This window comes from Prionailurus viverrinus, chromosome E1, assembly GCF_022837055.1.
Source record: "Prionailurus viverrinus isolate Anna chromosome E1, UM_Priviv_1.0, whole genome shotgun sequence".
NCBI lineage: Eukaryota > Metazoa > Chordata > Mammalia > Carnivora > Felidae > Prionailurus > Prionailurus viverrinus.
In genome coordinates, this window is record NC_062574.1 from 49,620,869 (window position 1) to 49,646,907 (window position 26,039).

General features: G+C 61.8%; 1 protein-coding gene across 2 annotated transcripts in view; it reads right to left on the bottom strand.

The window, feature by feature from the left end:
• DNAH17 (dynein axonemal heavy chain 17) overlaps positions 1-26,039 on the bottom strand; it is a 104,777-nt gene that overhangs the window by 27,852 nt on the left and 50,886 nt on the right. For both annotated transcript variants that reach the window (XM_047833654.1, XM_047833655.1), the window contains 25 exons: positions 25,233-25,358; positions 24,976-25,083; positions 23,643-23,774; positions 23,186-23,346; positions 22,398-22,554; positions 21,231-21,335; positions 18,895-19,052; positions 18,327-18,465; positions 17,975-18,202; positions 17,455-17,592; positions 16,205-16,337; positions 15,882-16,009; positions 15,120-15,268; positions 12,495-12,777; positions 12,230-12,403; positions 11,793-12,000; positions 10,155-10,320; positions 9,276-9,378; positions 8,495-8,642; positions 8,017-8,108; positions 7,210-7,371; positions 6,553-6,717; positions 6,135-6,326; positions 1,428-1,694; positions 246-407 (listed from right to left, as the gene is read on the bottom strand). In XM_047833654.1, the coding sequence (XP_047689610.1) occupies positions 246-407; positions 1,428-1,694; positions 6,135-6,326; positions 6,553-6,717; positions 7,210-7,371; positions 8,017-8,108; positions 8,495-8,642; positions 9,276-9,378; positions 10,155-10,320; positions 11,793-12,000; positions 12,230-12,403; positions 12,495-12,777; positions 15,120-15,268; positions 15,882-16,009; positions 16,205-16,337; positions 17,455-17,592; positions 17,975-18,202; positions 18,327-18,465; positions 18,895-19,052; positions 21,231-21,335; positions 22,398-22,554; positions 23,186-23,346; positions 23,643-23,774; positions 24,976-25,083; positions 25,233-25,358 (3,984 nt within the window). The remainder of the gene's footprint in view (positions 1-245; positions 408-1,427; positions 1,695-6,134; positions 6,327-6,552; positions 6,718-7,209; positions 7,372-8,016; positions 8,109-8,494; positions 8,643-9,275; positions 9,379-10,154; positions 10,321-11,792; positions 12,001-12,229; positions 12,404-12,494; positions 12,778-15,119; positions 15,269-15,881; positions 16,010-16,204; positions 16,338-17,454; positions 17,593-17,974; positions 18,203-18,326; positions 18,466-18,894; positions 19,053-21,230; positions 21,336-22,397; positions 22,555-23,185; positions 23,347-23,642; positions 23,775-24,975; positions 25,084-25,232; positions 25,359-26,039) is intronic.

Sequence of the window (26,039 nt, forward strand, 5' to 3'; positions counted from 1 at the left end):
ATCAAATTCGTTCGTTGTGAATTATTCGGCATTAATTTGGACGGTTAACAGTACTGCATTAAGACATCACCGATCTTGACTGCTTGAAGTTACTCCCTCCCTTCTCTTAAATTTTGCACCAAGGCGAGTCCTTACTTGCCTGGAGGCAGAGTGCGTGGGGTCCCCCTGTCCCACGCGGCAGACCCTCCCGGCTCTGTGAGCCCCAGTACAGGGGGCGGCAGAGGGGGCCGTGCCCAGTGACTCACCTGAATGCCCTCCGTTTCCTCGAGGAAGCGTGCACTCACGGACACCAGGGCATCTTCTGGCCACTCGTGGAACCAGCTGATGGCCGTGCAGTTGACAATGGCGGGGAATTTCCTTGCCCGCACACGCAGGACGGAGCCCACGGGAGAGAAACACAGGATCACCTAGATGCGGGACACAGAGGGACAGCTCATTGGTCACGGTGCTGCTGAGGCCAGAGCCTGCCAGTCCGGCAGAAAGCTCCTTCGGAAGGAAAGCTCTCTGTGTCGTCCGTTTCGGGTGTCCGCAGAGAGCACCCGGGGTTCCGGGTTTGCGTCACAACCGATAAATGCTCCACTGACGTCACGCCTCTCGTGAGGGATGGAGAAGTGTGCAGGCAAGGCCCTCTGTCACGGCCGCCGCAAAGTGGGGGAGAGAAAGGCTGGATGAAGGACAGAGTGGGGGATGAGCATCCAGGCGGGCAGATAAGGCCCAAGGACAGGGCCGGCCTCCTCCAGGCCTCCGAGAAGGTGGCTAATCCCCAGACAGTCAGGACTCCCTGGGACCCCAGCTGTTCATAGGTGCTATGCAAACAGGCCCTGGGGTCCCTTTGGCTGGACTGGGAAAAGCCTCAGCCCTGCGGGCCCCTCTCGTCCTCCTTCCACGGGGACCCTGGGCTGGCTCATTGGAAGTGGCCGTTCGACCGGAGAAAAGCCGGGCGGGGCACGGGGAGCATCCATCAGGGGCTCCTTCAGCCCCCAAACGATGTCTACTGGTCAGACTGTGTGACCCAGCAGGTTCTAGAAGAGCTACTGGGCTGAACCCTCCCAGAGGGCAGCACCATCTGGGTCAGGGGGGCAGCTGCCCCTTCTGGATGCTGACAGAAGGGAGAAAAGGACCCGAAGTGCCCTCAGTCCAGTGGGGTAGTTCAGCCCAGTTTCCCTAAGAAAGAACGTTGAAGGTCAAGGCCTACTTCCTCATCTATTTACACCCGTGTGTGTGTCGGGGGGTAGAAAACGCTTCTCTTGGCCACGAGACACCTCCGTCGGCTCACGTCCACCACGCAGCCCCACCGTCCTCTCCGATGGGCCTTCCTCGTGCGAAGGGGGAGCAGCCCCTCCACCCCCCACCCGACTCCGCACGGAGGAAAGGACCTGAGCCCCGCGCCGGGCCCCCCGGGATGCCGCGAAGACGCGAGCTCCCACCTTAAGCTGCCTGCGCACTTTGTCAATGAAGAATTTCCAGCACGTTTCCCGAGTGTCGTTCATGCCGAGGGACTTCACTTGGGGTCGCATAGAGGAGATGATGTTCTCCAACTCGTCGTCCGTAAACAGCCCCGGTATCTCCCCCGAGGCCAGCAGGTCGTTGATCAGCACCAGAAACTGCTCTTCGGCCACCTGGGAGTCTGTCATCAGGAACACCGAGGGGACATTCTTCACAGCTGACTTTATGTACTGTGCACCCAGGTCAACCTGGACGCAAGGAGAACAGGCCGAGGGTCGGTCACGGGGACGTTTGCTTGGAGGCGTCCCCCACAACCACCCGGGAGGGGACAACCGGGGATCAGCTTTGTCAGCAACGTGCGGGGTCTATAGAAGGGGGCCCAAAACCTTGGGCGGGGAGTAGCCACGCTCACAGCGCCCACGCGGGCAGAAGCAACCCAAGTGTCCGTCGGCCAACAAACGGACAAAGGTGGCCTCTCCATATGATGGATTATTGAGGCTTCAGCAGGAAAGACATCCTGACACCTGCTGCAACCCAGATGTGCCTGGGGGACGTGACTCCCGTCCGCAAACGACAAATACCGCAGGATTCCACTGGCAGGAGGCCCCTGGTGTGGTCAGGTTCATACAGACAGAACGTAGCGGGGTGGGCGCCAGGGGTGGGGACTTCGTGTTTCAGTTTGGGAAGACGGAGACGGGGGGGGGGGGGGTTATAAACCAATGTGGGTGTGCTCAATGCCACTGACCTGTATGGTGACAACGGTAAATTTTGTGTTGTGCACACAGTTTGCTACCAAGGAAAGATAAAGGGGGGGGGGAACCCTCAAATAGAGATCCCAAAGGAGGTCCTCAGTAAATGCATCGCGGGCTCAGGTCTGGAGCTCAGTGCCAGGAGGACACCGCTCCGCGCAATCCCTACACGGAGCAAAACGCCTGTCCCGTCCCTACTAGGATTTAAAGAAACAGCCGCACGAAACGACTATGCTCATTCTGGAAGCATCCGTGAAGGAGACTAGTAAAAAGGAGAAAGAACAAACACACGTGTCAGAACGGTACGAATACCTTGCGTTTCTCGAAGAATGTGCCCCCTTACACGCGAGAGATGTAAATATTCGTTCGAAACGTCTGTTGTCCAGGTACTAATGCGAGTTTGCAGGGTTTGATGACCTACTACGTGTAATGTCTAATTTTTCTTTGAGACGGATGGGCCCGTGGAATCGTTTCAAAGGCTTTAAAACGGGCCAGTTGGAGGCATCCCGTGTGGCTCAGTGCTGCCCTCTGGCAGCGGCCAGCCTCCCTGGCGTCTCTGTCCGGACAGAAACGTTACCAAGGTCCTTAGCTGGAGGGGACGGCGGTGGAAAGCAAGCCCCAAGTTCCACGTGTTTGACAACTTAGCACGAAAGAAAGCGAGGGGAGGTCCTGAGCTAGAAGAGGAGGGCCACACCGGTGGGGTTCGGGCAGGGGCAGGGGCAGGGGTGCAGGCTGGAGGAGCCTCAGAGCTAGGAGGAAGGCTCTCCTTGTCTTGCCGCCCCACTGAGCCCGTGGTTGGAGATGTGTCTAAATCCAGAGGCCTGAGCGTGCGCGGCCCGGCTGTCACCCCCAGGGAGGTGGCGGAGGGCAGCGGGTCTGTGGGTGGGAAGGCAGCTTCTGGGGTGGGGGTGGGGTCGGCAGGATGCCGCGGAGGGCCCTTTCTTCCTGCAGGTGGGAGCCACTGGGTGCAAAGCTGCAAAGGTTCCCCAAATTCAGATTCCAAGTCTGGCCCGACTGGCTGAGGCGCGCAAAGCTAACTGTACGGCCGTCCAGGTCAGGGTGGGAGTTTCTGGAGAGACTGAAGGCCTAGGAATGGGGATAAGGGGCTCCTCCTGACCCAGCTGCTCCCCCTCCCGCCACGTCTCGGTCTGTGGCTCCTTCCCATCAGCCCACAGGTGCTCCGCTGCTCGGCCGGCTGGCTCTCTCGGTGCCCCCAGAAGAGCCCGTGAGGCTGTCCCTCCTCTGTTGCGTCCCTGTCCTGCCCTGCCTTGGCTCTGGCCCCGCCGTCTCAAAGCTTCACCCCTCTGACCCTGGCGGCCACACCTGCCCTCATGTGGCCTCGGCCCTGAGTGCTCTCTCTTGCCCGTCCCTCACTCCCACCCTCTTAGGCTGCTGGTCCCGTCCTGGGGTCCCCGCCTCCCACCTCCCAGCACTTCCCAGCCCCCCAGCACGTCCTTCCTCTCCCCCAAATTCCTCAGATGCCCGTGTGTGTGGAGCGGCATCACATAGGTTCCTCCCGGCTGCCCCCCGGGCCCCCAGCCCAGATCTGCCCCGGCATCATTTGCGGCCTGGCAGAGGGCACCACCCTGCTGGGCGCCGCTCCGGGTGCGGACGTCACGGCCAGCTCCCAAAGCTCGGGTGCCTGCGGGTCCCTTCCCCACTCGCCCCTCGTTGACAAGGAGGTCAGTGATCACCCGCGTCCAGGGGGAGTCTAGGGGTCTGCGTTGGTGGAGGGGAGCACACGCTCCCATCTCTGGCTGGGAGGCCCCCTAAGCTGCTTATTATCGTCAGACCATGGGCTGGGCCCTGACTCAACTTCCGGGGCTCCCCATCAGGTGCGTCCCTACTCTCCGGGCTATGACTCAGGCTTTGGGGGAGCATCCCACAGGAATACAAACACGGCAGCGCTGGGGCCCGGAGAGTGGGGAGCCCAGCGAGGCCCCGCCCCCCTACTCCCTCCTGTGCAGGCAGAGCCCTGGCGGGTGGGGGCACCCCTAGACTGCCCCTCAGGTCTCTCCCTTCCCGCTCCCTACACGGCCCGGTCCCAGCCCCTGTGGGGCACGAGGCTTTTCTGCACCTCCCCACCGCTCACCCCGCGGCACTCTCTGTGTCCTCAAACCGCCCTCCAGTTTGTTCTGGAACCTTCCCAGGTCTTGGTTCTCTCTGCTCAAACACTTGATGGCATCTCGTTTCCTGGGGACCACGTCCAGGATTCTCCACAGTGTCCCTCGGGGGCGGTTCCCGACCCCTTTCCTGCCTCTAACCTCCAGCGGGCGTCCACAGCTTATGGTACGGACCATGTAACGACATCACGTCACTAACGGCACAACACAAGCCCCGTCAGCCCGCTTTGTCTCCTTCTTTACTTCTGAACACACAGCAACTGCTCAATAAGTGATAGCGGACGGTTAGCACCAGCCGGCTCGCAGTGGGTGTTGAGGTCACGGTCCTCAGATCGCCTGTAAGAACGCTGTTCAGACTCAACACTCACAACTGGCCCTAAAGTGACGTGCCAGGGACAAAATCCACACGGCGACAGACACTGGGATGCAATCATAAAAATAAACCAGTATTTGGGGCGCCTGGGTGGCTCATTCGGTTAAGTGTCCAACTTCGGCTCAGGTCATGATCTCACGGTTCATGAGTTCAAGCCCTGCATTGGGCTCTGTGCTGATGGCTCAGAACCTGGAGCCTGCTTCCGATTCTGTGCCTCCCTCTCTCTCTGCCCCTCCTCTGCTCACACTCTGTCTCTCTCTCTCTTTCTCTCTCAAAAATAAGTAAACATTACAAAAAAGAAATAAACCAGTATAACTTGGTTGATAGATTAGAAACTTTTTAGCGGAGAAAACCCAGTGAGATGATACAGCTCAGAGGCGAGGGTCCTAAATGCCGTCGAGTGCACCCGGGAAATCAGAGTGAACTAACTTGACCGGATAAGCTGCGAGCCGGTCCAGTCCAGGAGGCGGTGTAGCCCCCGTAGGAAGACCTTTCCCTTAACGCAAGGACCTAAAAATACATCGGCTAGTCCTTTGCTGGAAAGAGTAGGATCCACTGGGGACAAATGCCAAGGACAGAAGCCACATGCTTGTCCAGAGGTTGTGGTCCCTGGCAGAGCCCCCCTGGCAGAGCCGGCAGGGCTGAGAATTAGCACCCCGTCCCCACTGTTGTTCCAAGGGTCTCTGCCAGCGGCCCACCTCCTCCCGCAGAGCATCCCAGGGCGCTGTGCCCCGGCAGGGCTCCAGGTCACCCCGCTAAAGCTGCCCACCAACGACCCTCAGGGTCCTCGGGGCCCCGTGCAGTGGGGAGGGTCCCCGCCGGGTCCGGCCTGCAGAAGCGGCCCCCCCGGCACCAACGCAGAGAGAGATGCGCCCCCTGTAATGCGGTCGAATCAGTTTCAGTTCTAATCTGAAGCAGGATGCCGATTTGCCCTGGGCCACTCATGTCTGGTGAGCACAGTTCCCTGGCCAGAGCAAACTTTCGGGAAAAAGAAATCAATGAAAAGCCTCCGCGGCACGTCTTGGCGATGGGAGACCCGTTGACACTAATGTTTGTTTGGTTAATTCAAAAAGTGGCCTGGCAGGATCCAAGTTCGTAGTCAGATACCGAGTAACCGCCCGGAATTATTTACTCTGGGGACCCGGGAACGACACAGAACAACTCGGCGACCAGGGGCAAGAACCGGGTCCCGCTGCTGCTGGGCTGACCCTACAGACTCCAGCCCGGCGGGGACCCGCACGGCCTCTCCCCTGGGCCACAGGGGCGCGGGCGCTGGTGGAAGCACGTGTCCCGGCCCTTACTCCCTCCAATGAGGACCCTGCAGGGACGTTCACTTTCTGTGTCCCGGGGGGCCTCTTTTCGGACCGGCGCGTGGTCAGAGTTTCCCTGCCCCCCGCCTCCTCCCCTTCCGCAGGGGCGGCTCGTCAGAAAGCCACGTCTCACCTTGAGGTCTGGGATCCCATAGCCCTTCCTGAGGCTGATCTGGAACACGTCCAGCGCGCTGATGTAGGCGGCCAGGCGCGAGAGGCTCTGTTTACCGCTGCCTCCCACACCCACCAGCAGGGCGTTCCCACGGGGCGACTCCAAGATGCGGTTGATTTTGCAGACGTGAGCCACCGCGTCTTCGAACAGCACCTGCCGAGAGCCGAGAGGCTTCTTGGCATCCCGGGGCGCGCGGGCGCGGCTCCGTCCACGGCCCAGACCCTCCTCGGGCGGGGGGCGGGGGGGGGGAGAGGTCCAGGCAGCCTTTGCCGGGAGTCACGCCGCCCCAGGGCACCGCCGTGGTTCCCAGCGAGGCGGGACGGGGAAAGCGGGGTCCCGGCCCCTCGCCTGTGCTGTCAGCACGGCGCACGCCCCTCACCAAGTTCATGACCGCGTTGACTTCGTTGTAACTGTCGAGGACGTCCACCAGGAGCTTGTGTAGATGGGCCACGTTGGTTACCGCGAGGTATTTGGGCTCGCCGATCCCGTGAGAGAAGTGGCAGAAGATATTTGGCTTGGCGAAGAGAAGCTCTTCGCCGAGATCCTAGGAATAAGAGGTAGGGCACTCCCGCGGTCCATCGTGGGCACGCAGCTCAACGCCTCACGCTGCTTGCCGCAGCGGCCCCGGGACGCCGGGCCGAGTCTTCATGGGCCCAAACCGCTGCTGCTGGGGCCCTGCAGACCAGCGGGCAAAAACCTCCCCGGTAGGACGGTCCCATCTCCCATCACGTCAGGAGAAAGAAAAGAATCTTCCAAGAAAGCCTAGGACGTACGAGCAGAGCGCCACGAGCCAAGCAGGCCTTTCTCTACCCCAAGCGGACGGAGGGAGCTCATCACATCCTGTCCTACTGAGGCGTCAGTCCTTCCCCCAGACACACACTCGCGTGACCGAGTCATCTCTAGGGACCTGGCGCGGTCCTTCGCACGTTCACGTCGGGGCCCTTCCGAGAGGGCTCGCCTTATCGGCGGGCCCCAGGCACCCTGCCCTCCTAGAGCCTGTCGGGGCTCATCAGAGGGACTTGGCGGCTTGACTTACATCAAAGAATTTCTTGGTGGAAGCCATCGTGACTCTGCGCAGCACGTCCTGGTCTTTCCCGTCCACCATCTTGTCGCCATACACCCTCTCGGCTTCATGCAGCCAGAGGCGGACTAGGTCGAGCGGTACCCTCAGGATCTCCGCTGTGGAGAATAAGAGCCCCTGCCCCAGGCACGGGACGGTCAGCGTCGTCAGCTGCACTACGGAGGCCAGCCAGGTGCCGTACGCGGCTGACGCGAGAGAGTGGTCACTTTCCCAGGCGGTGATCTGCCAAGGCACGGATGGCCGAGGCCATGTGCATCCCGGAGGCTGTGTCGCGGGCAGAGATGTGGGGGAATCCTCCTCCCACGACAGGGCCGATGCCTTCATTCTCTAACGGGGTGGCTGGCGGAGAAGGGACAGACGAGTCTGGCCACGAGGGGGAACCAGACTCTCGAAGGCCACCGGGCGGGCAGTTACGGGCCGGGGGTCCGCCGCAAGCCTGCCTGTGTCCGGTCCTGGCTCAGCCGTTTGCCGACCGAGTGCCCCGGGCACGTCCGACAGGTTCTTAAGGAGAGTCTACCACGTTCCAGACCCTCTCTGGGGCTCCGGGATCACGGCCCAGATAGGCCCTGCTTGCATGGGGTCCACACTTCGAGTGGGAGATGCAACCAGGCAAGCAAAACAACAGGGTAATGACACACGCAGCCCCATCATCATTGCTGTCATCAGTCCTTAGGTCGCTTTGCTTTCTCTCCTGAGAGCAGCACAGGAGGAGAGTACCCACGGATCAGGGACTTGGCCAGAAGAGGGCTGAAAGAGCAGTACCTGGAAAATACTGGAGAGGTCCCTCAGGTTGAAGACATAATGAAATTTAATGGCCGTGGGAAGAAACATTGCAGTGACTTTCTGATGCAGGGCTGTTACCGGAAAAAGATACATCGATTCTTAGGTGCTCTTAACGGCCTCGGGAAGGGCAGAGCTTAAGGTACAGTTTTGAAAGCAAACGGACTACGAGGTGGTGACAGTTTGAGTAAGAAGTTCTGCACGGCCGAAGAGGGAGGCTTGCTGCCCTACTGACGTGTAAATCACTCCTTGCACACTGAATTTCCTACCCCTGCCCCCCGCCCTCCCCTCAAGCCACTGGATTTCATCACATCTCCTGCTGCAACATAGCATCGTTTAAAAATATTGATTTTAAAAGTATAAATAACCTATCTGCCAGGGGAGACTACGAAGCAGCCATCAGCCCCATGAAGCAGGAGGTTTTCCTGACAGGAGGGGAGGGGATGAGCCGTCAGCTTACCCAGGGCCGAGGTCACCAGCTGGGTGCTCATCTTCTGAACCACCATGGGGACCGAGCGGAAGGCCAGGTGCTGGGCCAGGATCGTGTTGTAGATGGTGGTGAGGGCCTCCTGGCCCGGAAAGCTCACGGCAAACACAGAAAAATGGCGCTGCCGGGAACAACCACAGATCCCCGTCAGGCGGCCCCGGGGGGACCAGCTGGTGGCCCGGGCTGCCTGCCTGCCTGGGGGCGCAGGCTCTGCCCCCGTCACCTAGTGTCTCGCGGGCATGGTCGGAACGGACGGTCTCCCTCCTTGGGCCTCATATGTGGTGAGATCGAACGAAATCATAAGGATCCGCTTGGATCCTTCAGAAGCGAGGTCCTGCCTGGATGGGGTTGCAGACGGGAGATCCTGCTAAATCTGAGTTTCAGACCGGCGCTTGGGGGGCTCAGTCGGTTCAGCGTCCGACTTCGGCTCAGGTCACGATCTCGCGGTCCGGGAGTTCGAGCCCCGCGTCGGGCTCTGGGCTGATGGCTCAGAGCCTGGAGCCTGTTTCCGATTCTGTGTCCCCCTCTCTCTCTCTGACCCTCCCCCGTTCATGCTCTGTCTCTCTCTGTCTCAAAAATAAACAAACATTAAAAAAAAAAACCTTAAAAAAAATAATAGATAAATCTGAGTTTCAGGTAAATAACAAACAATTGTCCTGATGAGTAAGCGTGTCCCAAATACCGTAGGGGATGTGCTTGTTCTGAGACCTCAACCCCACGGTGGCGGGACGAGCTGAGTGTGGCTTCCACCCACCTGGAGCCTGGGGTCGATGGTGAACGATCCGGAGGTGGGGTTCATGCAAGCCACGTACTGACAGTTGTGGATGTCCTTCAGCGTCAGCTTCTGTCTGTCGTACCTGCGCGAGGGAGACCCCCCCAAAGTCGTGCCACCGGCCCCCACCCCGCCCGCCATCATCTCTCGCACGTGGTGACCAAAACCCGCCATGAGTGTCGCTTATATATGAACGGGCCGATTTCACTTCCTGTCCTCAAGGAAAATCTGGAAACGAGAGGCAGCGGGGTGGCTCAGCGTGCAGGCGCGAGCTTCCGCCCCAGCTCTGCCGTCCAGCAGCATCGGGCCCCCCCCTCCCCCGGGCAAGGCAGCCCAGAGCCCCGTGCCCTGCGCCAGCACGGGGACTAAATGCGCTAACGCACGGAGACCCGACGCAGGGCAGGGGTGCCTGGCCCGGGTCGTTCTAATCATGAATGATAATGACAACGACGATTCTCAGATAGGCTGGCCATTTCCCTGACAAAACTTGCAGGGACTCGGATGAGCCGAAAGGTTACATTTTTCACGTGCCTCTTACCTGTTGGGGTTCCCCGCACCGCCCACCCCCCCTTATGCGTTTTTCTCCGCTGGGAGTCATTGCTTGCTCTTGGCTTCCAGGAATTCCTGGCACGCTCCGGATACCGACCCGCCGTCAGCCTCTGCGAGTCCTTGTCCCTGTCCTGCTAATGCCGGATGGTGCTTGTGCCGTTACCGTGGGTGTCTTGTGAACGGGGGCCCGCGTGAGCGAGGGGCGGAGGGAGGCCAGGCTGTCCCGAGCCTCGCAGGAGGCGCACTCCTCTGGCCCGGTCTGCATCCCGGTCCTGGACCCTCCCCGCAGCCCCCGCCCCACCGCCCGCTTACCAGTGCCCGTGGTCCATGTGCTGTCGGATGAGCGTATGGGGCGCCACGGTCCCGTACTTGTCCACCTCGGGCATGTTCATGTCGTCGATGAAGTAGATCAGCTTCTTGGTGCCTGGCGGGCCGTAGTTCCTCCCGGATTTCTTCTCCAGCGGCTTCTCCAGAACCCCTGGAGAAGGGAGCCAGCCGGCTGCCACCATACCTGGTACATCCTGGAAGGAGGTCCTACGGGGCCCGTGGTCCCCAGCACCAGGTGGCGTGGCCTGGGCAGTGGCCCTGGAGGGGGCCCTGAGGATGGGTGGGCTTCGACTCCGTCACCCCCAGGAGCAAAGCTGGGAGCCTTGGGCATCAAGGGTCCAAGGCGCAGGCGGCAGGAGCCTTGCGCCTGGACAACCTTGGGGCCACCCCAGACTGGCTGTGGCGGGAGCTCCCGGTGGGATCTGCCCAGGAGCTCTGGGATGAGGGGTCCTGGCGACTACTCCCATCCCCCCTCCTCTGAGGACGGAGGCCAGTGGAGGGGGCGTGGCCGGTGAAGGGGACCCTGGCCAGTCCCTGGTCTTCAGTGAAAAGGGATAATGGGGACTGTGGCGGTAAGGGGCCAGCCACTGGGATGAGCGTGACTGGGGGCGTCCAGGCGGGGCTGTGAGGACCCATCGTGGTCATTGAGCCCCCCCTGTGCCTTGCTCCTGCCCCTGTCCCACTCTGCACCTCAACCTGGCCCTCTACTGCACCCCTTTCCCTGGCCTCACCCCTTCTCCTGGTCCCAGCCCCACCCCACACCCCTGCACCCCTGCTCCTGGTCCCGTCCCACTTTGCACTTCAACCTGGTCCTCTACTGCATGCACCCCTTTCCCTGGCCTCACCCCTTCTCCTGGTCCCAGACCCACCCTGCACTCTAGCTCCTGCCCCTGGCCCCACCCCTCACCCCTGCACCCCTGCTCCTGGCCCCGTCCCACTTTGCACCTCAACCTGGCCCCCTGTTATGCCCCTTTTCCTGGCCTCACCCTGCACCCCTTCTCCTGGTCCCAGCCCCACCCTATACTCTGGCATACCCCTGGCCTCACCCTACACCTCAGCCTGGCCCTGGCCTCATCTTGCACCCATGTTCCTGCCCCTGGTCCCACCTGTAGTCCTGTTCCTGGCCCCAGCCCCATCCTGTACCCCTGGCTCCTGGCCTTAGCCTCACTCTGCACCCCAGACTGGCCTCAGCCTCACCTTGCACCCCTGTTCCTGCCCCTAGCCTCACCCTATACCCCTGCACCCCTGCTCCTGGCCCCGGCCCCACCCCACGCACCCCTGCTCTGGCCCCAGCCCCATCCTGTACCCCTGGCTCCTGGCCTTAGCCTCGCTCTGCACCCCAGACTGGCCTCAGCCTCACCTTGCACCCCTGTTCCTGCCCCCAGCCTCACCCTATACCCCTGCACCCCTGCTCCTGGCCCCGGCCCCACCCCACGCACCCCTGCTCTGGCCCCAGCCCCATCCTGTACCCCTGGCTCCTGGCCTTAGCCTCGCTCTGCACCCCAGACTGGCCTCAGCCTCACCTTGCACCCCTGTTCCTGCCCCCAGCCTCACCCTGTACCCCTGCACCCCTGCTCCTGGCCCCGGCCCCGGCCCCACCCCGCACCCCCGCTCTGGCCCCACCCTGCAACATGGCCGAGGTCGTGTAGAAGTTGAAGGGCACGGCCTGCACGAGGTAGTCGTCGGTGTTGAGGCTCTCCAGCTTGTCCCCCATCAGCACCGACTTGCCCGTGCCTGCGTTCCCCACCAGCATCACCGGCCACGACTTCTCCATGAGCAGATCCATGAAGTAGCGGATACGCGTGGTTTCTGTGGTGTGCACCAGAGAGGCCTGGGCCGGGGGGGGGGGGGGGGTGGGGTGGGGGGTGGGGGGGGAGGAGTCGTGACCCTCAGACGTCCTGCACCTCTGATTTCCACCTCCCGGCTAACCTGCAGACCCAGCGGTTTGCCAAGTCCCCGGGTTTACTGTTGAAAATCGTGTGTGTTCGGTGACCCGTCAAGAAGTGTGAGACGGGGCGCTGAGTCCCGCTCCCCAACTGTCACCACCCCGGGGCGGGCACCTGCAGCGGGACGTCGGGGTCCAGCTCGAAGGAGGGCACTTTCTCTGTCCACGGCAGGAACTTTTTCGTGTCGGGATCTACGTAGTAGTCAAAGATGGTTCCCTGCGAGGGGAACTTGATCGTCTTGAACTCGTTGACCCACCATTTGCTGAACTCGACTCGATAGTCCACAAGCTGTTGAAAAGCAAACCGGAGCCCGGCTAGGGACGCCCAGAGGCCCCACCTGGACGGCTGGCTCCCCGGGGAGGGGGGGGCGGCCGCTCACCTGGTCCTGGAACATGGCCCCCCCGAAGGCCCAGAAACAGGCAAACACAAAGTAGAGCTCGTACAGCTCCTTGGAGGAGTCGGGCGGCACGCTCTTCTCTGTGAGGAGGCACTCCAGCAGGTACAGGATGGTCTGGATGACCGTGACCTCCGGTATGGGCGTGATCTTCTTAAACCCAAAACGCAACTTGTCCAAGCACGTGGGCAGGTACTTGTCAAAGAGGATCATGAGGTTGGCCTTTTCCGACTGCACCTTGCGCCTCTCAATCCAGCTGCTCACTACCCTGGGGGAGACGGGGGGCACCGGGTGGTGGGGCCACCGTGGCGGGCCCGCGTGGCCTCCCTCCCCTTGGTGAACATCCCCGGCGCCTCTGAGTGACTCTGGCGCTCCTGCCTGGTGATGCGGCCAGATGCAGACCTTGAGAGGGTCTAACGGGGGTGGCGGGGCCTTGGGGGTGCGCTCTGCCCCTGGCATTCTAGCCATAGGGGGTCCTGTAGCCTAGAACGACTGGGAGACATCTTCGCTACCCCAGATGAAGCCACTACTGATGGGGGCAGAGCTGGACATAGGGGAGGAGAAAGATTTCACATCGTCTGTGTGGAAAGGGGGAGGGGGATAGGAAGGGAAGGGAAGGGAAGACAGAGGAACAGGCACCTCTCATTAGATCATCTGAGTTCCTGGATCCAGCCATGCCTGAAGCACCGCTTGGTGAACTGAGCCAACCTTTTTTTTTTTTGCTTTAGCTAGTTTGAGATGAATTTGTCACGTTCTACGGAGGCGTCCACACTAATGCAATAGGGAACCATTGAGGACCCGTGTTGGCCTGTCTGGTGTCCACCCGCTGCTGGCGTGGGTTGTTGAGAAGTGGGCCACCCCAAGGGCGAGGGTACAGACTCTGGAGCCTGCTGCCTGGGCTCGAATCCACTTCGGCCAGCAGCAGCAGCTTGGGTGAGTTACTCAACGTGTCTGGTTCCCAGGTTTTTCACTTCTGAGTGGGAGTGAGGACTGCCTGGGCTGATATTTTTAGAGCCCGCAGAAGGGAGCCTGGCCTGCCGTGAGCGCTAAGTGGCCTGCCTAAAGCATAAACAGCGTCCGGCCCCCTCGTGGGTCAGCGAGCGCATCATTTCCAGGATGGGGCAGAAGCGGGGGGCTCACGTCACCAGACACGGCTAGCCTGGCATCCGCAGCCCCGAGGACAGGCTCCGATTCCTACCGTGCCTCCATCAGGACGGAGGACCGGCAGCTAAAACGTCTGCCCCACTGCACCCTGGATTGTCCAGAATGACAGACCGATCCTTTCCACGATCTGTGTCCGCGGGCAAAGCGTGGTGAGCCCCCGCCCGGCTCCCAGGGGGAAACCTTGCTCCCCTTCCTGCTCTGGGATGTGCCCTGCGGTCTCCCGGCCTCAAGTCACTGCTGTCCCCGTGGGAGGGATGCCTTCCTCCCGGGGGTCGGGGGGCACGTGTTGGCCCCCTGCCCTCTTCACTTCCCCCCCGCCTCGTCCCCAAACAGCCACTCACCGGCTGGGTCCTTCCTCCGGGGGCCTCGAGAACCACTCCTGGCACAAGGCTTCCTTTCGGCTCTCTCCTTCCTCCCCCCCACCCTCCCCCCCCCGGTGCCCCCGAACCCTCCACCTCCCTCCTGTTGCCTCGCCTTCCCACCCTGGAAACTCTCACATGTGGTGTAGTGGCTCCCAAAACACATGTCCACCAGGACCCATAAATGTGACCTTCTTTGGAAAAGGGTCTTTGCAGATGTAGTCAAGGTTAGGATCCCGAAATGAGGGCGGGCCCCAATCCCATGAGTGTCCCTACAAGAAAAGGGGACTGAGGGGAGACCACGAGAGACACAGAAAGGTGGCCATGTGGATGTGGACGCAGAGATCGGGTGATGCATCCACGAGCCAAGGGTCGCCACGGGTGGCCCGGAGCCACCAGCAGCCAGGAGAAAGGCCTGGGCCGCCGGCTCCCTGGGAGCCTCTGGGTGGACCCAGACCCTCCAACACTCTGATTTTGGGTTCGGGCCCCCGAATCAATGCCAGATCTTCCATTTCTTAAGATTTTGAGCATTTCTCACATTGTCCCTTCCTCCCTGCCCCCAGTGGTCACCCATCGTCGCCTGCCGTGGCCGGCCCTCTTCACCCCAGAAAGGGCCCCCGTGTGGGCCCCGCAGGCCGGTCCAGTATCAGCTCCTTCCTGCCAAGAGCATCTTCAGGCTTGACGCTCCATCCACGGACACCCGACCGCCACCGGGACCCTGGAACCTTTCACTCTAGCCACCCCGCCCCGCCACGTTCCCGTCAAGGCTGGTTCTCGCCTGGCGAGCTCCCTGCAGTTTCTGTCCGCCTGGAAAACTCCCTCTCCCGCCAGGTGTCAGCCCAAACTGCGCCTTCCTCTCGGGAACGCTTCCCCGCAGGGTTCCCGGCGCACGGGGCCGTGTGCTAGTCACCTCGTGTTTACACGGCTGTCGCCGGTCCTTCCGCTGCCGTGACCCGGGGCCCGGGGGAGGCCCTGCGTGCGGTATTTGTTGAGCGAATGCCCGCACGCCCGCACAGGCGACTCGGAAACGCCACCAGCCTCGCCTTTCTCTGCCAGTTTGGAACGGAAAAGGGAAAACCCAACTCACGGGTTCCACCCCAGGTCTGCGGGGTTGATGTACAGGATCCCGGCTCTGGAGACGGTGGCCGGGGTGGCCGTCCTCAGGTGGCTGATCTCAAACACCAGCCTCATGGTGCGGTTCAGGGGGATTCGCTCGTTGCTGGCCAGAGTGAGAACCTGGGAAGGGGGTCAGGCCTGTGGGTTTTCAGCGGCCGACGTGCCATTGTCCTGATGGTTCGTCACACGGGGGTGTCTCAGAACAAAGAGGGCCCGTGCACCTGTGCTCGTCACCAGCCAGCTTCCCTAGATGTCCCTGACACCTGTCCCACCCCCAGACAACACAGGAGGCTTCCCGAAGTGACCACCGCGTAGGGCATCACTGTGATACCACATTTGCTTCTGGAAAGCGTGGCCCTCCCCCGCCACCGGAGTTCTTGTGTTCCCTGTTCCACCCAAGAATCGTCGTCTTCTGCCGTTTCTAGATCATTCTGAATTCTGTTTCTGTCTTCCAAGATGTTAGACGTCCTGCCACGTTATGTCACGCGCCATTTAGGCAAGAAAGTTTTCCATATCTGTGCCCTTCACCCATGCTGCTGCTGTTCCAGACAGACCCTCACTCCCCAAGGGCCAGCCTACAGAAGGTTCCGTCTCACTCCCCAGGGCCAGTCTACGGAAGGTTCTGTCCGTTGTGTGCAGCAGGTGGTGACGTGCTTCCCGTGAGCCCCCTGCCCCCCTCCGGGCCATCGTCAGGCTTTGAGGGTTAGCTCTAGAACCCAGGAGCCCCTTGAACCTTGTTGTCATCCATGACGGTGTTGAGAGATTCGATCCACATAGGGTCTATGTCCCCATCCAGGACGATCCACTTGGGGCCATCATGAGTGATGTTGGCCAGGTCCCGCATTATGGTGGAGAAAAGGCCTGTGAGTGAGCAGGGCCAGGGTGGGTGAGCAGGGCTGGTGTGGGTGAGCAGGGCTGGGGTGAGCAGGGCTGGGCTGGGTGTGCAGGGCTGGGGTGGGTGAGCAGGGCCGGGGTGGGTGAGCAGGCCCGGGGTGCCCCTGGGACCCCTCTGGTGACCCACCTCCACTCCGCCTGCCCGGACCCGGCTCCTCCTACCGTCTTTCCACTCCCTGGTGGCCGGGTTGATGATCCCAAAGAGCTCGTCACAGGTGACTGCCTTGGGGTCCAGGTCCACAGCGATCGGCTTCCTCTTCATGTTCTGGTAGGTCTTGTGGAGAGACTTGAGGACCTGGGCGTGGGGGCGGGGGGCGGGCGTTCACACCGGGCTCGGGGGCCCGGCCACTCCGGCACCCGAACCCAGCAAGGTGCCCTCCACGAGGGCTGCGGGGGCCTCCTGCGAACCCCAGGCAGAATTCCTGCTCCGCGACTGTTGTGCTTTGCCGACACACGGGTGAGCGTGCGTCCCCCGAACGGTGGCCGAGGCAAGTAACCCGGGGACGGGGACCGCAGGCGCTCCCATCCGCGGACAGCGGAGCACCTTGTGCCCGGAGACCGGGCTAAGCTCGGGAAAACTCGCAGGGATTTCCTGACCGTGGAGGCCGTCCCCGCTCGCGGAAGAAAACTCCCCGCCATCCCTCCACCCAGAGAAAAGGGTGTTTAAGGACATTTGTCGGTGGTTCACGTGAACGCGCGTGTGTGTGCGTGTGTGCGTACAGACATAAACATGCATACGTGCGGGGCGCCTGGGGGGCTCAGCCGGTTGCGCATCGGGCTTCGGCTCAGGTCATGATCTGGCGGTTTCTGAGTTCGAGCCCCGCGTCGGCTGTCAGCACAGAGCCTTCTTCTGATCCTCTGTCCCCTCTTTCTGCCCCTCCCCTCTCCCTCTCTCTCTCTCTCTCTCAAAAATGAATAAACATTAAAAATGCATACATATGTATATGTTCCTTTTAGAAGACTGGGTTCATACAGTTTCTGCCTTTTTAAAAATAACTTGTGAGCGTCCCCCGTGTTATTACTTTGGAAACGATCTTGAATTAATAGCACGGGAACCCATCCTGGGGGCGTTCAGCTGAACACTTGGCTGGCTTAGAATCTTCCGATGTTATCGATGTGAGTAATATTGGCCGCCACCCTCTGCTTCTCACTATGCCCAGGTAGTGGCAGGGGACAGGGGACAGGAGGGGGGGTGGGGAGCTGGTGCAGGGGGGCAGGTGGGGACAGGAGGGTGGGGGTGGGGCACTGGCCACAGAGGGCCAGGTGGCTGGTGTCCAGGGGGAAGGAGCAGGAAGAGAGGAGGACCCAGGACAAGGGCTGCGGCTGCCCCAGGGGTGTGGGGAGGTGACGAGGCCCTGCGAGGGTTGCGCAGGGGGCGGGGGGGTGGGGGTGGGGGTGGGGGGGCGGCGTGCCTGGGATTTGCCGCTGCCCGCGTTCCCGATGACGAACACCGAGTGCCGCACTTGGAGGAGCTCCTCGAGCTGTACGACCTTGAGCACGAAGTTGTCTTCCGCCTGCAGCTTGAGCTCGACGACGCTCTGCTTGATGATCTGGGGAGGCGCGCACAGGGCGGGGTGCTGGGCGCGGGGACCAGGCGGTCCTGGCGGGAGGGGGACTTCCTGCCTGGCAGGGGGTACTGTGAGGGAGGCCCCCGGCGTGGCTGTGTTCGCTCGCTCGCTCGCCCTGCCGGTGGTTCTCCTGAGCACCCCTGCGGGGGACAGACCTGCCCGAAGCCCTCTCCGGTCCCCCGGGAGACCTGGCCCCCAGCATTGAAAGAGGGGCCCCCCGGGGCTGGAAGGCCGTTCGTGGCTCCAGGGGGCCTCTCGTGGCAGAGGGAGCTGCGTGCCCCACTGTCGCACCTGCCATGGAGGTGCCGACGCGACACCCCCCCCCCCCCCCCCCGGCTGGACCCGAGGGCCCGCCAGGACCTACCTTTTCAAAATTCAGGTCCCGTTTGCGAGGCACGTCCAGGGCAGGGAAGAGGTCCCCGATCAGCCCCATGAACACAGGCAGGTCGTCGGTCACGATCTTGGGGATGTTGAAGTCTCTCAGCGCCCTCATCAGCACCTGGTCCTCTGCCCGGCTGGGGTCGCCCCTCTTCAGGGAGCCGGCCACCACCAGCACGGACTTGATGGCTCGCAGGCCCCAGTCGTAATGATCCTGGGGAGGGCAGGCACGGGCGGCGGACGTGAGCGAGCCTTCCAACTCGGGCAGCTTCCCCAGACTGGCCCGGAAGCCACCCTCCCCAGCCGCCCTGCGGGCCCCAGATGCCGTCAGCTCGCACCTGCTTTGACAGGAGCTCCCTGCACAAGGTGTAGAGCGTGATGAACTTCCTGGCCAGCAGGCGGGCGTCCAGAAAACCCTCGGCCACCAGCATGATCTCACATATCAGTTCAAAGTCGGGGACGACCATGGCGCAGGGCCTGGGGGGAGATCGGCGGGGTGGGCCTCCGGCTTCTCCCGTCTTCCTCCCGCCACCCCATGGTTGGTCAGCTAGCCGTGCACCTCACCTGCCAGGCAGCCCGCAGCGTCAGGGTTTCGGGGCTGAGGGCGTGGGCTCCCAGCAGCCCCCCTCCACTCTCCACCTCCCTGGTTCCTCCTATGCCCTCTGCCCTCCGCCCGGGCTGTTGCCAGGCCCTACACCTGTCCTACGGACTCTTCTCTGAACCCTGCCTTCCACCGACGGGCACGTGCCCCGTGCCCCCAGGAAGGCAGAGAGGGAAGACCGCCGTCTACTTTTAGAGGGGGCCCTGCCCGCTAGACCCCCCGCCTCCCCGACTGGGGAGCCCCGTGTCCCCGGCCTCCCCTGGCTCCCAGCTTGCTCTGGGCTAGCTTCCCCTCTGCCCACGCACCTGAACAAGGCTTTTAAGTTCTCGGGCAACTCGGTGCGTCCCGCGTAGCCAGGGTTCATGGTGATGAACAGGCCCACGGTGGGGATGAGGCTTATCATCTCTCCCAGGAAATTGAAAGTTTTCTTCTTGGCCCGAATTGCATCTTGGACACATTTTACCTAAACAAGCACACAGACACGTCCGCGTGGGAATGACCAGCTTCCTCGGGCTGGATCTCCGTCTGTGTTAAAGTGCACGGCTGTGAGTTTGCAGCGGACGCTCCTGGTCTCTCTCTCTCTCTCTTTTTTTTTGGGGGGGGGGGGAGGGGCAGAGGGGGAGAGAGAGAGTCTTAAGTAGGTTCCACGCCCAGAGCAGAGCCCAGCTCAGACCTCAATCTCGTGACCCTGGGATCACGACCTCAGCTGAAATCAAGAGTCAGATGCCTAACCGACTGAGCCACCCAGGCCCTGTTTTCTCTCCTTGTAATGAAACTTCATTTTGAGACACTAGACTCCCATGCTGTTTTCAGAAACAACGCGGAGCACATGCCCGGGTGCCCCCTCGTGTCCTACCCGGCGCCCCCTAGTGGTAACATCTGGCACAGCAGCAGTGCAGCATCACCAGCAGGACCCCAACACCGACAGACAGTCGAGACAAGGGACATTGCCGTCACCACGAGGACCCCTCACGTGCCCTTCTATAGCCATAGCCCCACTTCCCCCCGCCCCCACCTTCTCCTTGGCCCCCGGCTCCCCATTGCTGTAACCCTGCCATTTCACGAATGCTGTGTGGGATCGTGCAGCTTGTAATATGACGTCGCCCTGCAGAACGCCAGGGTGTCGTGCGGCGTGTAACGTGATGTCACCCAGCAGAACGCCGGGGACGCCCCCCACCCCCCCGTCCCCCAAGGGCGAAGCTGCCTCAGAGTTGGTTCCGCACTATCGCTGAGTGGTGTTCACCTCCTAGCGGCTCCGTGTGTCCCGTTCCTGCCCTGGAAGTGCCGCGTGGGAGCACTGATCAGAGCCACCTCTGTGTCAGACAGTCTTTAAGAAAGCCGGCCCTGGGGGAACTCTAAACTTCAAGGGTCCTTGGCCGGGTTTGACGTTCCGCCCCGGCAGAGCAGCTGCGAGGCCGAGCGCCACCACTGGAGGGCGCCCCACGATCGCGGTTAAAACCTTCCAACCACCCGGACTTGAATTCAGAGTCTCCGCCTTCCCCGCAAAGTTCCCGCCTTCGGTCCTGGCCTTTCCTCCCTGGCTGGCCCGCAGCGCAGGGCTCCCTTGCAGAAGGGCTCCCCCCCACCCCACGCGAAGCCTCTAGCTAGCACCCCGGGCCGGTCCCTGCTGGTCCATTGGAGTCAGAAAACATTCTGGGGTGCAGTGACCGACTTAGGGGGTGGGGCAGTAATTGCTGCTGCACTGGTGGACTGGGGCCGGGGGCACCCCAAGGCATCGGCCTTCGTCCCCTCTTTGCCTTCCCGGCCCCTGGCTCAGGGCTCGGGGACAGCTCTATGTCAGGAGGGTAACAGTGGAGGATGTCAGCTACCCACGTTCACCTCCCATCCTGCGGGCCAGCCTGTGCCCTCAAAACCATCTTGTGGGTTAGGAGGTGGTTCCGATCACTGAACACAGAGGGTTCCGATCCCTGCCAAGCGCAGAGCTGGGGAGTCCGATCAGTGAGTTTCAACCGGGCCCCACGCCCAGGTTGTGAGTCTCGAGCGGAGGGGGGGCCGGGGTCCCCTCTGCGCCCCCCGCTCTGCCTCCCAGCCTCGTGTGCTGGCCGGAAGGCCTGGCTCCGGGGACCTGTGTCTGCTTCTCTGTCTGTTGTGCGGGGGTGGGGGTGGGGGTGGGGGTCCTCTGCACCAGCAACAGCCTGACCTCCGGGGCCTTTTGGAATATGCAAAGTTGCTTCTGGACCCCCAGCTTGGCCTCAGTTCCCCGGAGAGAGCCCCGTGGTTCTCACCTCCTGCGTGTGTGGGATCACTGGAGGAGTGTGGAGTGGGCACACAGGGCTGTGGCCACCCGAGCATCCTGTCCCCACCTCGTCCCCAGCGCCCCCCGTGGTGCATTCCCGAAGTTCACGGGCAGATTCCCCCCTCCCCTCCAAGCACCGCTCTCTAACGCATCCTGCACTGACACCTGTTACAAAGAACTCTGTCCCCGGCCTCCAAGCAAACTCCGACAGCCCCTCACCTGCGGTCGGTTACGTACACGCCGCTCTCTCCGATGCTCACTGGTTTCGCTTCCGTGTGCCTGCCCGGACCCCGGGCACCCGAGGGACAGCCCCGGGGGAGACCACCCGTCTCTGTGCCACAGCACCCCTCGCTGCGCGGCGCACTAAGCCCCGCGGGGCCCTACCTGCACGGCGATCACCGACAAGACTTCCACCGAGATTCGGTTGAACTCGTCGAAACAGCCCCAGGCTCCTGTCTGGGCCAGGCCCTTGTAGATGTTGCCGCAGGACTAGAGAGGGTGAGAGGGGAGAAGGGAGCCCTGGGGAGAGGAAGGCAGGCGGAGGGCCGGCGCCCCCGCCTCAGGCGGGGCTAATACCGCGTGGAGCTGGCCGCCGGGGAGAGCCCATCCTGCCCCGGTGATGTCCCTGGGGTGGGGGCTGCCCTGCCACCCCCTGCCCCAGCTGGACAGTTCAGACAAGCGCATTCGCGCAATGTTCTTCTTGCACACAAGGGACGGGGCTTCTCTCTGAGGGGCTGGTGGGGCGTGAATGTCAGTTTCTTCTAGATGCTTCTGGCACCCCAGTCCTCAGCTGGGTGATCGGCAGTCTTCGGGGATTCTGCGAGGGCTCCAGGGAGTGTTACGCTCCTTCTGGGGCGTCCGGGTTCAGGTTTGACTTCTCCCGACTACAGAGGCTGGCGTGGACCGTGGCCTTGCTGGTGAGGTTGCTGGTGCCACCTCAGGAGGGTCGGGCCCCGGGGCTCGCATGCGGGTGGGGAAGGGACTGGAGGCCCCCGCAGGCTCAGGCTCCCGGCCTCAGGCCCACCCCCAGCCCTCCTGTTGGAAGCTGCTCTACGGGGCCTCCAAGAGGGTATGCACTCTCCCAGGACCCTCAGAAAACTGACACCATTCTGCACAGTGTCCAGGGCCTGGCGGGGGCCCGGCCTGGCCTCTGGTCCTAAGCCTGCCTGGACTTGCTTTTACCCGGAAGCCCCAGGCTGGATGAACCACGACACACGTGCCCCCAGCCACCAGGGGGAAAGCTCAGAGCCGAGGCTGGGAGGAGGTCCCCTCCTAGGGCGGGTCAGGACATTCGGGGCTGGGCGTGCTGACCCTAGGAGCCTCTTCCAGACGTGTTAGTCACATCCACGAGGCCCTAGCTTCCCGGGAGGGCCAAGACGGCCCTCTGAGCCTGCTGGGTACAGAGACTCTGCAGACCGGGAACCTGGGGCCTCTCCTCCCCTGGTTTGGCCTGCAGTGTCCAGATGCCTAGAACACGCTTGGAGCGTGGAGGGTGCTGTACGTGGTCCCCACGGGGGCCTCTGGCCGCCCCCTCTGGGCCTGGGAGCTCACCTTATAATCCATTTGCTCGGAGCAGTTGAAGACATACACCATGGTGCCCAGGGCCCTGCCCAGATCCTTGGTGGTCTCGGTCTTTCCCGTCCCGGCGGGGCCGGCAGGGGCTCCGCCCATGATCAGGTGAAGGGACTGGGTCAAGGTTATGTAGCATCTGTAAGGGACCTCTGATCATCCCGAGTGCGGTGACCCCACGGCTGCCCCCTCTCCTCTCACCGTAGGGTCAGCTCGTCGTGCCCATGGTGCACCTGCTGGGTGCCAGGGAGGGACAGGGACCGGCCTGGCCAGCGCGCAAGACGCGGCCCAGGAACCAGCACCGTCCTGGGGCAGACGCAGCACAGACGCTGTGCCCACCGCAGGGCGGAGTAAACCAGTGACAGTCACCTCACCATCTTGGAGGGCTCGCTCTGAGCACCTCCTGGCCGGTCGGAGTGCTTCGTCTCATTAAATCGCTCCTTCTTCCACAAGCTCATTCGTAAGATGGCACCCCCCTCCCCCCCCGCTGCAGGCCCCCAGAGAGGATAAGCCAGTCCCCCAAGACCGCACGGCTAGTGAAGTGATGGGTCCAGAACACGGTGCCCGAGGCTGGGTGTCCCCACCGGGCGGCAGGACTGAGTCCGAATGCAGGCCTCCCCGACCCAAGCGCCTGGTTCCGTCAGCCACGGGGGGCCGGGGGCGGGGACATTCGGGTCTGACAGCGCGAGGGAGCACGGGGAAGGGTCCGCAGAAAACAGGCGGTTTCCTTTCCCGGTTGCTCGGGAAGCGACGGGCGCCGGTGCCCTCACCTGTCCGTGAGCGGGGTGATGACCAGCCTCGGCGTGTTGCCCAGGTATTCATACGAGTACTGGATTTGGGCGTCGCAGATGTTGGCAAAGCAGTGTCTCCTGTCCTCGTCCCAGCGATGCCGGAGCTGTGACTGCCAGGTGAAGGCCTGGGAGCTCTCCACCTGCAGGGAGGCGGCAGGAGGGGGGAGTGTGGGAGCCACAGCTGACCCGGGAAGGGCCCCCGTCCCTCCTGCAGGGTCCCACCCCACCCCATCCCCCCCAGCCCAATGCTGCTGACGAGCGAGCCCCTCCCCCCAGATTGACTGCTCACCAGGGGTGAGTCTCAGGGAGGGATGGGGTTGGGGGGGAGGCGCAGGGGGAGGTGGCTGCCACCAGGAATAGAGCGGCCTCCCCAGGAAGAGGCACGAACGGGGAGCCGGGGTCCCCGAACACCTGACCCTTGCCCGAGCGGCCGTGCCTTGGCCGTGATCATCTTGGCGACCACGTCCCGCGCGTGCACATCGACGGTACAGATGGTCATGATTTTCATCCTGTCGCCGGCAGTGAGGGTTCCAATGAGCAAGGTGATGAGTGCGTTCAGCTGGCTGATCTGCAGGGGCAGAGGCACCTCGGCTGGGACCCCACGTGCTGCCCATGCCCACCCCCCCGCCCTGCCTGGCTGCCTGGGTCCCCTGGGAGCTCACGGCTGGGGGGGGACGGTAGGGTAGGCATGACTGGCACGCCTTTGCTTACAAACAGGGAGCGCAGAGAAAGTTCTTCATATCCCCCAAGTGGGGGGGGGGGGGAGGCAGAGCAGCCCCTAATGGAATTCCGCGGAGGCTCTAAAAATGACGTAGCCCGAGAAAAATCTAGCGCCACGGGGAGATGGTGGGTATTCAGTAAAAACGGGGGGTTTTGAAGCCCTGCAGATAGTGTGTGTGTTATTTACGTGCAAGTCAATCACACGCACGTGAAAAGATCAGAAGTGTACATACGAGTCGTTGACGGTTGGCACAACAGGTGGGGGGGGTTATGGGTAGCTTTCTTATTGTGGACGAGGGGGAGAGAGAGAGAGAGAGAGAGAGAGAGAGAGAAGAAATGAATGAACGAATGAATGAATCCCAAGCAGGCTCTGTGCTGTCAGCACAGATCCCCATGTGTGGCTTGATCCCACGAACCGTGAGATCACGACCTGAGTCGAAAGCAAGAGTCAGACGGTTAACCGAAGAGGCCACCCGGGCACCCCTAGCCCAGAATCTTTCTATTTGCTTATTTTTTTAAATGATTTTAAATCAATTAATTTTTTTTTTTTTTTATATTTCCAACATCAAACTTTACTAGAAGATCCAAGAATCTTTCAAAAAAGGCTCACGGTAGCCTTTGATGATTTCCAGACCAAAAATTAAAGTTATCCGTTTCTAATAAGTTTTTTTTAATGTATATTTATTCTTGAGAGAGAGTGAGTGAGGGAGTGAGCCGGGGGGCGGTCAGAGGGAGACACAGAATCGGAAGCAGGCTCCGGGCTCCGAGCTGTCAGCACAGAGCCTGACGCGCGGCTCGAACTCACGAACTGTGAGATCATGACCTGAGCCGAAGTCAGATGCTTAACCCCCTGAGCCACCCAGGCGCCCCTAAAGTTACGTATTTCTAAAAAGGTTGGTTTCCTTTGGGCAGAACCACTGGGGGTTGCCAAGACTGGAGCGCTTTGGGCCGACCGATTAGTAGGGCAATCCCGCAAGGGCACAGCCGCAGAGCGGATGCCTCTGGAAATCTCTCGGCGGTGTTTCGGAGGGACCCGCGGGACCACGCACCTGCTTTTTGTTGTAATCTTTGATGGCGTTTTCATAGCCTTCCTCCAGCCTCGCGAACGCCAGGCCCACCTCGGTGGCCCACCAGATCTGCGTGCACGTGAGCGCAATCTGAAAACAGATGGGGGCCCCCCCCGTCACCCGCGCTGTGAGCGTCACTTCTGATAAAACAGTCCCTGCCGGCCAGATAGGCTGTTACCGGTTGGACTGACCGAGGGGCAGGTGAACACAGCCACCCCCCCGCCACCCGAGCCTCAGACCTGGGCTGGGTAATCAAAGACCCACTGCTCCCTCGGCTTTTCCTCGTATGTCACCACGGCTTCTGGAATTTCGTGTCGGAGCGTGGCGCGCATGCGGTCAAGCACTCGGTTCAGCCAGACTTCCACCTGGGGACGGGAGCCACACTAACCCCACGGGCCCTGAGCTCAGCTAGCTCCAAAGACTCGCTTTGTCATTAAAAAAAAAAAAAAAAAAAGTACCAGTGGCCGTCACCCCAGGGGTAGGAAAGTCAAGGTTTTTGCAGAGCAGGAAGAATGACCTGCTTAACAAAATACACTTGGGAAGCCCAGTGGTTCCCCCCCCCCCCCCCCCCCGCCTCCCGGAGACTTGTCGCACTGGGCTGGGTGTTCAAGCGTGCATGTGATCTCCAGGCAGACAGGGGAGGGGATCCAGAGAAAATTCTAGAAGACTGGCTATGTCTGGGCCCCTGGGGTGCTACTGATGTTGGGAGACATGGTGTCTGTCCTCTCGGGTCCCCGGCATGTTCTGGCTGCTCCTCAGGTACCTCGTGTCACGACCCAAGGTGGTCCCGTGGGACAAACTTGCAGAGGGGCCTTCTTTGTATTTGGAAATACAAGCCCTCAAGTAGCCACTGCTGGCGGGGGTGGGGTAGGTGGGTGGCGGCGGGGGTGGGGGGCGGGGTGGAAACAGGACAATCAGGTTGGTTTTTCTTTTAGACTAAAGACGGTGCAGGCCAACTGTGTCTGTAAGGAGCTAACGGGGGGAAGCGGGTTTGAACATGCCTCCGTGATGGCTCTTGCCCCAGCCCTGCCAACCTTGTCCTGATT